The 13,680-nt window shown below is 40.7% G+C and overlaps 1 protein-coding gene across 1 annotated transcript in view; it reads left to right on the top strand.

Moving 5' to 3' along the window:
* The first annotated feature begins 3,745 nt into the window (after positions 1-3,745).
* Positions 3,746-13,680, top strand: part of fbxo28 (F-box protein 28) — an 18,128-nt gene continuing 8,193 nt past the window's right edge. The window contains exons 1-4 of the mRNA XM_037688151.1: positions 3,746-3,941; positions 7,470-7,579; positions 10,176-10,314; positions 12,110-12,305. Coding sequence (XP_037544079.1) covers positions 3,753-3,941; positions 7,470-7,579; positions 10,176-10,314; positions 12,110-12,305 — 634 coding nt within the window. The 5' untranslated portion in view covers positions 3,746-3,752. The remainder of the gene's footprint in view (positions 3,942-7,469; positions 7,580-10,175; positions 10,315-12,109; positions 12,306-13,680) is intronic.

Genomic DNA, 13,680 nt, shown 5'->3' on the forward strand with positions numbered 1-13,680 from the left:
CTGGACTGTCACTGGTCTCCCGTAAACATATTGATGGAATCTCTTAGTGGCAAACACAATGGCTAGTAACTCCTCTATTTGTGCGTACCTCTTTTCAGTGTCCGTGAGCGCTCGTGACGCATAGCACACAGAGTAACCTCCTTGAAGCAAGCACGCTCCCAGCCCATTTTTTGAAGAGACAGCTTGCAGGGTCAGTGGCTGTTTGTCGTCATAAAATCTCAGAACTGGTGCTTGTGTGAGGGCAGCTTTGAGTGTCCGTAGTGCTACATTGTGGTGTGACTGCCACTGCCACACAGTGTCCTTTTTGAGTAGTTGTCTTAGAGGTGGAGTGAGTGATGCCTCATTTGGTATGTACTGTGCTAGGAACTGTCATTCCTAGTAGGCATTGGAGACCTTGTTTGTCTTCTGGGGTAGGCATGTCAACTATAGCTTTGATCTTTGTGTCATCAGCTTTTTGACCTGCAGCAGTGATCACATGCCCCATGTACTTTACAGTGTCTTCTTTGAACTGGATCTTGTCCTTATTAAACTTCACATTTGTTGTTTTAGCTCTCTCCATAACCTTCTGTAAGATTTCATCATGTTCACATTCTGATTCTACTGCAATGATCATGTCTGCTATGATGAACACACCAGGAATGTCACCAAATATCTCACAGTTCTTTTGCTGAAACACTTCGCTGGCTGATTTAATCCCAAATGGATGCCGGAGGAAGCGATACTGGCCCCATGGTGTGTTGAAGGTGCATAGCTTTGAAGATGACTTATCCAGCTTGATCTGCCAGTACCCATCCTTTTCATCTAAAATGGTGAAAACAGATGTTCCTGCTAGCCTGCTGCGGACATCCTCATGTGTGGGAATGGAGTAATGCTGGCACTTAATTGCTTGGTTCAGGTCGCAAGGGTCCAAACACACCCTTAGTGTACCGTTCTTCTGTGTAGTGACAAGACTGTTCACCCATTCTGTGGGCTCATTGACAGGTGTTATTACGTTTCTGTCCTGTAAGTCTTGTAGTGTTTTTTTTAAGTGAGTCCAATATGGAAAGAGGCACATTTCTGCATGCATGAATGGCAGGTGTCACATTCGGGTTGATGTGTATGCAGTGAACTCCAGGAAACTCACCCAAACCTGTGAACACCTCCATATATCTTTCCACCAGTTCTTCTTCGGTGGCTGGTGGTTTAATTGGTTTCTATGACTTGGCTTTGAGCGTGTTGACTCTCCTCACCAGCTGCAGCTCCTCACAGGCTTGTCCTCCCAGGATTGTCTTGTCTGCTTGGGTGGACAAAAGTTGAGCATGGCACTGGTCTTGGTGGTTTTACACTCGAGAGAGACAACTCCATCTGCATGTATACGAGCACCGCCAAAAGCTATTAGTACAGTTTTTGTGGGCTGTAATTGAATGGCACCTGGTAATTTGTGGTATATGCATGCAGGAAGCACATTGGCACCTGCGCCTGTATCGAGCTTAAACATGATGGGCACACTTCTTATTGTGGCTGTTTCTGTCCAACTTTCTGCCTCACTTTTGTCACTGTACACCATTCCTATACATAAAGCGTCCATGTTAACCTCCAAGTTATTCACAGTCTTTGTTTTCTTATAGGTGGTGTTTTTCTCAATGCTCGATCTGCATACCTTTGAGAAGTGGTTATTTTTTCCACATTTGTGACACGTTACCCCATATGCCGGACATTGCCTTGGCTCATGTTATTTCCACATTTTGTGCAAACTGTTTGTTTGCTGGTGAATTTGTTTCTGATTTGGCCCTGTCGTGTGTATCTGGATGCTTTTTTTAACGCATTTATCAGAGCGTCCTGGACTGCTGGACCTGATTGCATTGCCTGGATCTGTGATTTAGCCACTTCTGTAGACCTACAGGTTTCAATAGCCTTGTTTAGAGTGAGCTCTTTGTTGCAAAGTAATCTCTCTTTCAGGCTTATGTCATTTATGCTGAACACCAGTTTATCTCTGATCATATCATCCACGTTTTGACCAAACTCACAGTCTTTGTTCTTCTGACGCAGTTCTGTGACATATCTATGCACTGTGATTCCTGGTGACATCATGTGAGACAAAAACTGATGACGTTCGAAAACAATTATTTTTGTGGCCTACAGTAGGCTTTAAACGCATTTAGGACTTCCTCTACTGTGAGGGCGTCCTCGGCTGGGGTAATGGTGAGCATATTGTACCTTTCTAGTGCCTCCTTGCAGATGGTATGAAGAAGAATGGCTATTTTTAATCCCTTCATCTTTTTTAGACGCACCTGTGGCTGCCACGTAGAGCCGAAACCTTTGCTCCCATCTGCGCCACGCCTCAGACAGATTGCTGGTGAGTATGAGCGGTGATGGTGGCCTGAAATGCTCCATGTTCATGCTAGTTAGCATCTATTAGCTCAGGGCCAATCCTTTCACGCTGTTGTCTTCATTCACTCTGCACCCAAACTTCTGACACCATGTTGTAGCTTTAGGCTCTATCAGCTGTGGGTTGCATATTTGAGTAGCTTATGAGGAAAGACTGAGACTTTGTGCTCAAGGCCCAACAGCAGCCTTCTCTGCTTTATTCTCAACTCAATGTACAACAGTCACAATCGTACAACCGACGCGCCACCTAGTGGTCACAGTCATCACAACATGTACTATCAGTGCAATACACCACAGACAGTGCGTGCAGTTTCCGTGCAACTCACGGTCTGCCCGAGTATGTCGGAGCCTTAAAAGAGCACAGAATGTCATGATTTCCCTCTCTTTACCTCCACTGCTCAGCCACCTGCAAGCGTTCTTGGCCACGCCCACGGAGAACAGTTGATCAGCTGCAGCAGAAAGCTTATCCTGCAGTGGGCTGCACAGGTGCAGGAGGAAGCTTTTTCTCTAGTTGTGTGCTGCACAGGTGCAGGAGGTGCTAAGTAATTTTAAATAATTTGTTTTAAATAACAATTCCATGCCGATCGTGGGGCTCATCCATCAATCAGCCAATTGTGTGTCATGTCCAATCTTATTTTGAAAAACCCCGATAGAGCGAGTCTGCGAAAAACAAATCACAAAGTAACGAAGGACTACTGTAAACGGCTACAAGCTGAAAGGAACAAAACACTAGCTAAAACATGAAAGTAGCAAAACTAGCTAAAGGCTAAAAAGTATTAAAATATGCTAAATGTGGGGGGGGGGGGGAATGCTAGCCGAAGGTAAGAAAAAGCTAGCTTAAAACAAAAAGTAGAAATACTTGATAAATGCTAAATGGGCTTTTAGGTTAACTGAATGTTAAATGTAGGGGGGGGAAGCTATCTAAAAGGAGCAAAGCATTAAATGGGCAAAAAGTAAAATGTGCAAACCACTAGCTGATTAAAAGTATTTTAATAAATGGTAAAAGTGGCAATATGCTGGCTAAAAACTAAAACGGCAAAAGACTAGCTTCTTAAAAGTAGCAAATAGCTACCTAACTAAAAGCTAACATTAGCAAAAGGCTAACTAAAAGAAAAATGTAGAAAAAGTAATTGCTAAAAGGAGCAAAACACTAGCTACAATTTAAATGCAGCATATGGCTAACTAGTATGAGTTGATTTTTTTTACAACATCTGTCTTTCAACTGGACAAAAAGTCCTTCTGCGCCACACTGACCACTGTCTTAAAGTTGGCAACCCTTCAGCAGAGTCCAACAATCTGTGACCCATTTAAAAAGGAAAAAAAACTAACATGGGCACGAGTTTCCCATAGATACGTCACTTCCGCCTCCTCTGTGGCTAAAGAAGATGGCGACCGTCGTAGAAAGAGTTGACGGATGTGTTGGATCGTTGGATCCAGACTCGGTGTCTTTGAGACAGTCCACCCCTCCTCCGGATCAGCAGCACCAGAACAACCCTCTGCTGGGTCTCCCCATCGTGGCCATTGAGAATATTCTGAATTTTCTGTCGTACGACGAGATCAGCCTGCTGCGCGCGGTAAGGACACAACGAGACGGCTGCAGCTAGCCGCAGGGCTCCGGGTCAGAGAGCCGCAGGGCTCCGGGTCTGCCGGCTGTCCGCAGCTGCACTGCTTAGTTGATCTTTAATGAGTAGGACCTTGAGCTGTGAGCAGAGAGACGGACAGAAGGAATCCCAGACAGACGGTCGCTGCAGCTCCTTGTAGGTGATTAACAAACACTGCACTGCAATAAAACCTGCTCGGTCTGCTGGATTCATGGACCATCAACAGGCAGAGAGGCGTTTCTGCAGGAGCAGACTGTCTGGTTTCCTCTTTGAAGATCAGTGTTTTGAATCGTTAAACACAAAGTTGTGTTGATCTAGCTCACCGGTTCAGGTTCGGATCATGTTACCTGGGACTGGTTCTGTTCGGTGGCCCAGATTTGAACTGTTTTATAAACTGGGAATAGGCTGCAGTCAGTCTGTCCTTGTTGGAGAGGAGAGCTGGACCACTGTGCCTCTTATTTATGATTAAGGGTTATTCTTTGTGACAGCAAGCACAGAGTACAGACAACTGAGAGGAAGAGGGTGATAAAAAGGTGGACAGAAAGACGATCATAAAATCAACCCTCGTTTGCTCCTATTACACAATCAGTCCAGTACAGCACGAGGAGTCCAAGTGTGGGAGGCTCAAATAAGGAGATCACTATGATTATATTTAACGCCATCATTTCAAATCAATAAACGTTACGGTAAATGTCTCATCTGGTAAAGAGGCAGTTTTGTTTTACCTTGGGCAGGTGTTATGTCAACCTGAATATGGAATTTAATATAGAAAAAAAGACAAACGCTAAATGAATGGCAGACTCAACCAGCCCGCCCAACAAATTCCTATAAGTGTCGTATGTACTTGGGGTGCACCGATAAATCAGCACCGATAAATCCTTAATTTGGGGAAATCGGACGATGCATGAGAAACCAATTTTATAGATTTTTATTTTTTGTTATTTTTAACAACAATTGGCTAAACTTCATTTATATTTCAGAGCACTACCTCTTGGCCAGTTAAAACAAGTATGTATTGTTTCTAGGATATTGTTCAAGAGTATGTTGTTCAATAAAATAATATTGGAAAATTGAAGGTTCATTGTGACCTTCTAACACCTGACAGTGTGGCTTATCCAACAAAATCAGAATCAGCAGGTCAGACTTTTTAGAAATCGATGATCGGCCAGAAAACTGCAATCGGTGCACCTCTAATATGTACTAAACACTGTTAGACATAAATTAGTCCAGTAAATGAAAGAAAAACATTCACGAAAAGACCCAAAACAGGAGTCAGAAACATGGACAGAACCAGGACAGATGGCTGCAGGCAGAACGGTCTGACGTTCTGCTGACGGACTTGAGCCTCTTTAACAGAGATTTAAATAATGGCCTCTTATTTGTCTGTAGAATAATTTGCTACCCAAAGGAGTTTATGGTTGACTGGATAACCACAAGGTGTCCAGGTTCTGCAGCAGCAAGACAAGCCTGAATCATCATATTGCCCCCTCCGTGCTTTACAGTTGGTATAAAGTATTTATGCTGATATGTTGTTTGGTTTTCTTCAAATCTGGTGCTGTGCATTATGGGTAAAAATCCCTTCCTTGGTTTCATCTGTCCAAAGGACATATGTCTTATGCAGCTGTGCAAACCTAAACCATGCTGCGAATCTTCCAAAGAAATCACACTTGTTCCGATTTTTGTAGTTGTTCTGTCATGACCTTTAACCCACTTACTGAGGCCTGGAGAGTCTGAGATGGAGCTCTGGGTTTTCTGAATGCAGTGCATGGTCTGACCTTGGGGTGAATTTGCTCCAGCTTTTGAGTTTAAACCTGTTGGCACTTTGGCTTTTAGCTAGCTTTTTGCTACTTTTGACGTTTGTTAACATTTTGCAACATTTAACTACTGTTATGCTGCTAAACATTTTGTTAGCTTCTTGTAGCAGTTAGCTAGAGTTTGCTTCTTTTAGGTGTAACTAGGCCTGTCACGATAACAAATTTTGATGAGCGATCAATTGTCTCAGAAATTTTTGCGATAAATGATAATATTGTTTGAAATTTGAAAATAATTATTTATTGTAAAATTTATTGTCAAAAATAATTAGTAATTATTGTCAAATTTAAGAAGAAATCTTGGTTAATTTGTTTTGTGTGTAGTACCTTTTTTCGACCACTAGATGGCAGTATAAGACTGTTTGAACCGAAGGCTGGATAGTGAGGGAGCGAGCAGCGTGTCTCTAAGAAACATGGGAGGGAGGCCCCTTGACGTGACATGGGCTGTCTCTCCTTCCTTTAGTCGGTTCTCTAAATGGCAGACGCTCAGTGTGGTTTGAGCTCTTTAGCATAGCATTTTTCACACAAAGCTTTTAATAAAAAAAAATCAGTAAACAAGTTCTCAGCTTCTTTTTGCAGAGAAAAACAGCTTTTTACACAAAGACACGGGTTTCAACCGTGAGTTTTGGAGCTTCGACAAGACGGAGGTTTTTTTCCCAAGGTCGGCCTGTTAGCTTAGCTTCTCAGCTTAGCTGCTTTTAACGATCCAAAAATGTGATTTTGGATCGTTAAAACAGATTTGAAAGAGAAAAGAGAAAGAGAGGGGTCAGTGAAGAACACCGGAGTTGAGCCTTTTGTCATCATTGTCTTCAATAGAAAGAGAGAGACACGAAGAAACGATAAAGCTGATAAATGAAAATGAGGTCGATAATTTTCATTTATCGTGTGTTTAATTGATTTATTGTTTATCGTGACAGGCCTAGGTGTAACAACTCAGTTTTAGCTTCTTAATCAAATTTCAGCATGCAGTAACATTTAACATTGAGGGGGAGTGGTGGTGCAGAGGTTAGAAGATGGGCCTGTGATCGGAAAATCGCAGGTTCAACTCCCGGTACCGTCAACATCAAAATGTGGGTGGAAAAGGTGAAACACCCACACCTGCCTCCACACTCATTCACCCCACTCTGGGCCCCTGAGCAAGGCCCTTAACCCCCACCATGTGCTCTGAAACAGGTCTCTTGAAAATGAGTTTGTGTGACTCAATGAGACTACCTGGATAAATAAAGGGTCAATGAAAAGAAAAACACCCTTTTGGTACCTTTAGATGTTAGCTTGTGTTTTGTTTAGCTTTAAAAAGCTCTTCTTTTAGCTAGCCTTTTGCTACTTTTTTGGATTTATTCAATTTTATTTTAGTCATTCAGCACTCGGTGTTCAGACTGTTTTTTTATTTTTATTTAGATTGTTTTTTCCTTTTTGTTAAATCAACAAATTCTTTATCAACCTGACAAAGTTCTGATAAAATGATGTGAAAATACAGATTACTTGTTAGAAAACTCACTACAAACGGTACAAACCATTAGAGAAGGAACTGTTCCTGACGGCTGCGCCCCCACCACACACACACACACACACACACACACACACATAATGCATCACTGCATCGGAGAATAATCAGGGACGATAAACTTGTGGCTCTGCTTGGGAGGTCTTTTGACCTGTCCCCATCTCGTCTCTGGTCTGTCCTCTGCAGGTGTGTAAGCGCATGGACATCATCTGTCAGCGCGTCCTGAATCAGGGTTTCCTGAAGGTGGAGCGGTACCACAGCCTTTGCCAAAGGCAAGTCAAGGCCCAGCTGCCCAGGTTAGTGACACGTTTACACAAACCCTGCAGAAGAAACCCTGAAATCCTATAAACACTGTCCCTGTTAACCTTATTGTTCTTCACATTTGTTTTATTCATAATATAAGCTGTGTTCAAGCCTCCTTGCATCTGGTTTACAGTCCTGCTCTTTCAGTGAAGGCTTGATTATGTTGAAAGAAGGTTCAGATCTAATGTTTCATGAAGGTTACAGTGGGTTGCACAATTATTCACTCCCCCCGTCATTCTCTCTGTTTTGTTGCATCCTGGAATTTAAAGTAAATGTGTTTTGAGAGCATGAAAACAGTCCTAAACCCATTCAGTGTTTGTAGAATGTGAAATGTGTCTCTGCTGATCAAGAAACCGGTGTAGCACATACTATCTACAGGTGCAGGTCATAAAATGAGAATATTATGAAAAAGTTGATTTATTTCAGTAATTCCATTCAAAAAGTGAAACTTGTTTATTATATTCATTCATTACACCCAGACTGATATATTTCAATATTTATTTTAATGTTGATGATTATAACTGACAACTAATGAAAACCCCAAATTCAGTATCTCAGAAAATTAGAATATTACTTAAGACCAATAAAAAAAAGATTTTTAGAAATGTTGGCCAACTTTAAAGTATGAGCATGAAAAGTATGAGCATGTACAGCATCAATACTTGGTTGTTGCTCCTTTTGCCTGGATTACTGCAGCAATGCGGCGTGACATGGAGTGGATCAGTCTGTGGTTCTGCTCAGGTCATCATGACATGGCACCTCAAACCATCACTGACTGTGGAAACTTGACACTGGACCTCAAGCAACATGGATTATGTGCCTCTCCTCTCTTCCTCCAGACTCTGGGACTTTGATTTCCAAAGGAAGTTCGAAATTTATTTTCATCAGAGAACATAATTTTAGACATGTCATCTGCTGGTGTTGGTCCACTGTGTTTTCTGAGGTCCAAGGTCAACGCAGCATCTACCAGAAAGTTTTAGAGCACTTCATGCTTCCTGCTGCTGACCAACTTTATGGAGATACAGATTTCATTTTCCAACAGGACTTGGCACCTGCACACAGTGCCAAAGCTACCAGTACCTGGTTTAAGGACCATGGTATCCCTGTTCTTAATTGGCCAGCAAACTCAATTGACTGTAACCCCATCCATAGAAAATATATGGAGTACTGTGAAGAGAAAGATGTGATACACCAGACCCAACAATTCAGAAGAGCTGAAGGTCACTATCAGAACAACCTGGGCTCATAACACCTGAGCAGTGCCACAGACTGATCAACTCCATGTCACGCTACATTGCTGTAGTAATCCAGGCAAAAGGAGCAACAACTAAGTATTGAGTGCTGTACATGCTCATACTTTAAAGTTGGCCAACATTTCTAAAAATTCTTTTTTTTTTATTGGTCTTAAGTAATATTCTAATTTTCTGAGATACTGAATTTGGGGTTTTCATTAGTTGTCAATTATAATCATCAACATTAAAAGAAATATTGAAATATATCAGTCTGTGTGTAATGAATGAATATAGTATACAAGTTTCACTTTTTGAATGGAATTACTGAAATAAATCAACTTTTTCATGATATTCTAATTTTATGACCAGCACCTGTATAAGTTCAAGGTTCTTTGTCATTCACATCACATGTGGTACATGAGGTGGAATGAAATTGTCTACACAGGGTCCCAGTTACATCCAACAATATCAACAATATAAATTGTAAAAAGAAACAGTAAACAATAATGTAAGAGATATATACCAGGATACACACTAAACGACCGGCACACCAAAAGATCCAAGATATACCCCAAGTGTATAAGTACAGTCCATTTAGTATTAATTCTGGTATTCTAGCATCATTGAGTCCATGCTCTGCTTCTACAGTGTACTTTAAAAATTTATTTAACCTTTATTTCTACAGGTAGTCTCAAGGGAGACCTGTTTGGATGGTGGGGGTTAAGGGCCTTGCTCAAGGGCCCAGAGTGGGGCAAATGAGGGTGGAGGCAGGTGGGAGTGCTTCACCTTTTCCACCCACATTGTGACGTTATCGGCCCGGGGAGTCGAACCAGCAACCTTCTGATAACAGGCCTGCCTTCTCTAACCTCTGAGCCACCGCTCAGTACACAGTGCATGTGTCCTTGTTGATTGGCTGTGGTTGGTTTTTAGTGTGTGATGTTATAGAATATAATTAATTACGATCTGCACGTAGCGTTCCAGTCCTCTGAATGTGACTCTGCCCTCCACCTAAGACGCTGTGCTGAGGGTTTCATGTGAAATATCTCCTGGAATTTCAGGATCTTCTCAAGGCAAACTCAAGGAATTTTGTTTTGTGAAATGCTGGGAGCCCTGTTGGATATACTGAGATAATGTGACACTAATTTAACTAATCGTGTTCAAAGCACGCTCCGATTTCAGATTGATACTTTTTAGGGTTATATTTTAAAAAGTCGTTCTCTCATTTAATTTTACTAATATACTAGTATGAAGTGTGTTGTTGCTGCTCAGGTTTAGGAATTCTTCAGTGAAACTTAAAGAATTGTTATTTTTTTGCTTCTCTGATCTTAGTTTTCTCCTCCTTTGTGTTCTTGTCCAGGCGGGAGTCTGAGAGGAGGAACCATTCACTGGCTCGTCACGCAGACATCCTGGCAGCTGTAGAGACGCGGCTCTCTTTACTCAACATGACCTTCATGAAATACGTCGACTCGAACCTCTGCTGCTTTATTCCTGGAAAGGTTTGCTTCACTGCCTCTGAACCCCAGAACACCTGCCCACTTACACCAGAGCAGCTGAAGGGCCTCCGGTAAAGGCCGACACAAAGCTCCTGATATTTTAGGCTCAAGAAGTGCAGTCGGCTCTGAAACTCCTTTAAACACAGTACTCAATAACCGTAGTTTTTACAAATTCAAGGTACAGACAATTTATGGTTTGAATGTTTTTAACTTATAAACTCATTAATAAAAAATAAAAAAAATGGTCTGAAAGGACTTTTCAGAAAGTCTAGACAAAATGTCAGAGTATACAAGTAACCGTGTCATTCCCTCATGATTTTGTAGTTTTGCTCACCTGCAAAGTGACTGTCAGTCTCTAAATTTTCTTGTAGTTTGTACAATAAAAAGAGACGGTATTAATCCGAACATCTAAAAAAAAAAAAAAAAGCATAATGTAAATGAGACAAATTTATTTGCATGCCCCTCACTGTCATCGTCATTTGCCCCCCCCCCCCGTCTGGAGCTCCACGTAACATACTGATCACGGTTGGAAGAAGACAAATGATAGGCATGACTTGAGGAACATCACCCCTACAGTGAAGCATGGAGGTGGAAGCATTATGTTTTGGGTCTGTTCTTCTGTCTGCCAAAGGTAGAGACAACTTGAAATCATTGAGGGATCAATAAAAGATGAAGTGTACTGTAAAACTCTACTTTGGTATGGTATGGTATAAAGTTTATTCATTTTAAAAACACAAAACAATTCCATAAACTATAAAAAATACAAGAGATTTAAAATGAAAGGCAGCAGAAAGAAGAAAAAATCTTATATCTGCCCCTTTTTTCAATTAGTTCAATGATAATAATCTTCAAGTGACAGAACAAAACGAATAACTTTCTAATTTTTCTAACTAATACAAAACACACTAAGGTACTTCATATATATATTTTAACAATTCAGCTTTGATCGTTTTCTTAAATGTACACACTGACTTGGCATTTTTACCATCACTCTCACTTTGACAGAACAAGGTAGTGGTTGAATTTTTCAGCAATGATCCCAAACAGAGGTGTGTAGGTGAGTGAAAGGAAGCAGCATTTAAATATAACGTGAACGTTTCTATAAAATTGGGATTTTACTGTAAAAAATGATGTAATAGTAAAAAAAAATCTTTCCGTGTAAATATCTCGTTACAACGTGAACACTCGCAGCTTATAGACAAATGTGGCCTGTTTCTGTCAAATTTTAATTTTCTTTTTAAATTTAGCGGGTGCGTCTTATATTCAGGTGCGCTCAATAGTCCATAAATTACAGTATGTTACATCTTCCTGCTGCTCTGCCAACAAAGATTTCTGCACCAAGTGTGAAGCCATGTTTTAGCAGAGGATCAAATACTTTTTAAAATAATGACGACAATATCTGTTTTAACATTTATATAAAGGTTTCTTTCTGAATGTTTAGGTAAGATTAGGTCTCCGTTGAAATGAAATTAACAAGAGAAATGTTTCTGAACCTTTAAGAGAGCAGATTTACACAGTCAGCAGGGAGTCGGAAACATTTCCCACACTTGTGAAGCGGAGCCTGTGAGGTTGGTACCTGTGCTTGAAGCCATGAAGAATGTGACGCCGTCTTCAAGTACAGTCTCCTCTTTGACAGTGCAGTTTTTACAGACACAAGCTCTAAAGCAGCACGTCATCACTAAATAAACACTTGCAGACATTTTTGAGATAAAACAGTATATTCTGCATTTCTCAAAGACTTTCTTTTTTTTATTGGCTTCCTGGTTGTTTAATTCCATCTGCCTTTGTGTCTTATCAGGTGATAGATGAGATTTACCGTGTGCTGCGCTATGTGAACTCCACCAGAGCCCCCCAACGAGCTCACGAGGTCCTCCAGGAGCTGAGGGACATCTCCTCCATGGCCATGGAGTACTTTGATGAAAAGATTGTCCCTATTCTGAAAAAGAAGCTGCCGGGGACCGACTTATCTGGCCGGCTCATTGGTTCGGCACCAGGTATTTAATTCTATGGCTCATAAAGTTACTTTGGGAAAAATATGGAACTGACAAACAACTAAATGTTTGATTTAGATGATGGCTCCTGATTCGGCAGGATCCGTTTAAAGTCACTTGCTAAGCAATATTTTAACAGGATATCTGACTATTTGCACATATCAGCCCTAATATTTTCTTTATTCTATCAAAAGTTGTTTGTGACACGCAACAACTCCTAATTAGAGATGCCCCGATCTACGTTTTTTTTTTTTTTTTTACTTCTGATCCGATCCTGATACCAAGTCTGAATATTGTCCGATACCGATCCCGTTCCAATATCATCATCATTGATTTTATATGAGGCTGTAATAATCTCCTCTCAAGTATAATTTGTACAAATATATGCATGCTTGTCCAAAAAGGCAACTTGAAGTATGTTGTATTAATGTTGGATAAGTTTTATAGTTAGAATTAAATTCTGCTAACACACAAAAAAATATTCCTAGCTTTAAAGTGGATATTAAAGTGATTAATTTAAGGGATTGGTTTTTTTTAAGTTTTTTTTTTTTTTTTTTAAATAAGGGGCAGATATAAGAATTTTTTTTCTTCTTTCTGCACTCTTTTCATTCAACGTTTTCTATTTGACAAATTTGTTTTATTTAGTTTCTTTTAAATGAATGAATAAATGAATTAAATCACTTTATAATGTAGCAGCTTTTTTTATATATATATAATTTTCTTGTAATTTTCAAATCATGTTTTTTATGATTGTCTACTGTTGTACTGATAAATATCTCCTGGAGAGTAAACTATATCTTGGCTGCAAGTATCAAACTGTGAAATCCTTCATTTTCTACAACTAATAGTGGTTGGTCATTAATTATGATGAAGTTTAGCAACTTCTCTGTAAACATTTGAGCTCCGTGGCTTCAGCGACGTCTTCTTCTTGTTCAATCCGAAGCAAGCAGCCTGATTTGGGGCAGCTGCGCTCAGTCTGCCCCACCTCAGAGACGGGCAGACTGAGCGGGGTGGATTGGACTCGGCTGGCCGGGATTGGGCTGCCTGCTTCGGATTGAGTGAGAGGAGTGAACCGCTGAAGCCACGGAGCTCGAATGTCCATCGATCGATCGTGTCCCACAAGCAGCACACTCACATAGTGGACCAAGCAGTTTGCTGGTGATACGATGGTTTCTGGGGCCCCCCCTCACCTCATCGACTCCTCTTAGGCAGTCATAGGCAAAGTGGTTCAAGACATCGAAATTCATGCTCAATAATCCAGGTACAAAATCCAACAAAGGCACCGATAGATCGATCGATAGATCGATAGATAGATAGATAGATAGATAGTTAGTTAGTTAGTTAGTTAGTTAGTTAGTTAGTTAGTTAGTTAGTTAGT

This window comes from Nematolebias whitei, chromosome 1, assembly GCF_014905685.2.
Source record: "Nematolebias whitei isolate Nwh7 chromosome 1, NemWhi1, whole genome shotgun sequence".
In the NCBI taxonomy this organism is placed as follows: domain Eukaryota; kingdom Metazoa; phylum Chordata; class Actinopteri; order Cyprinodontiformes; family Rivulidae; genus Nematolebias; species Nematolebias whitei.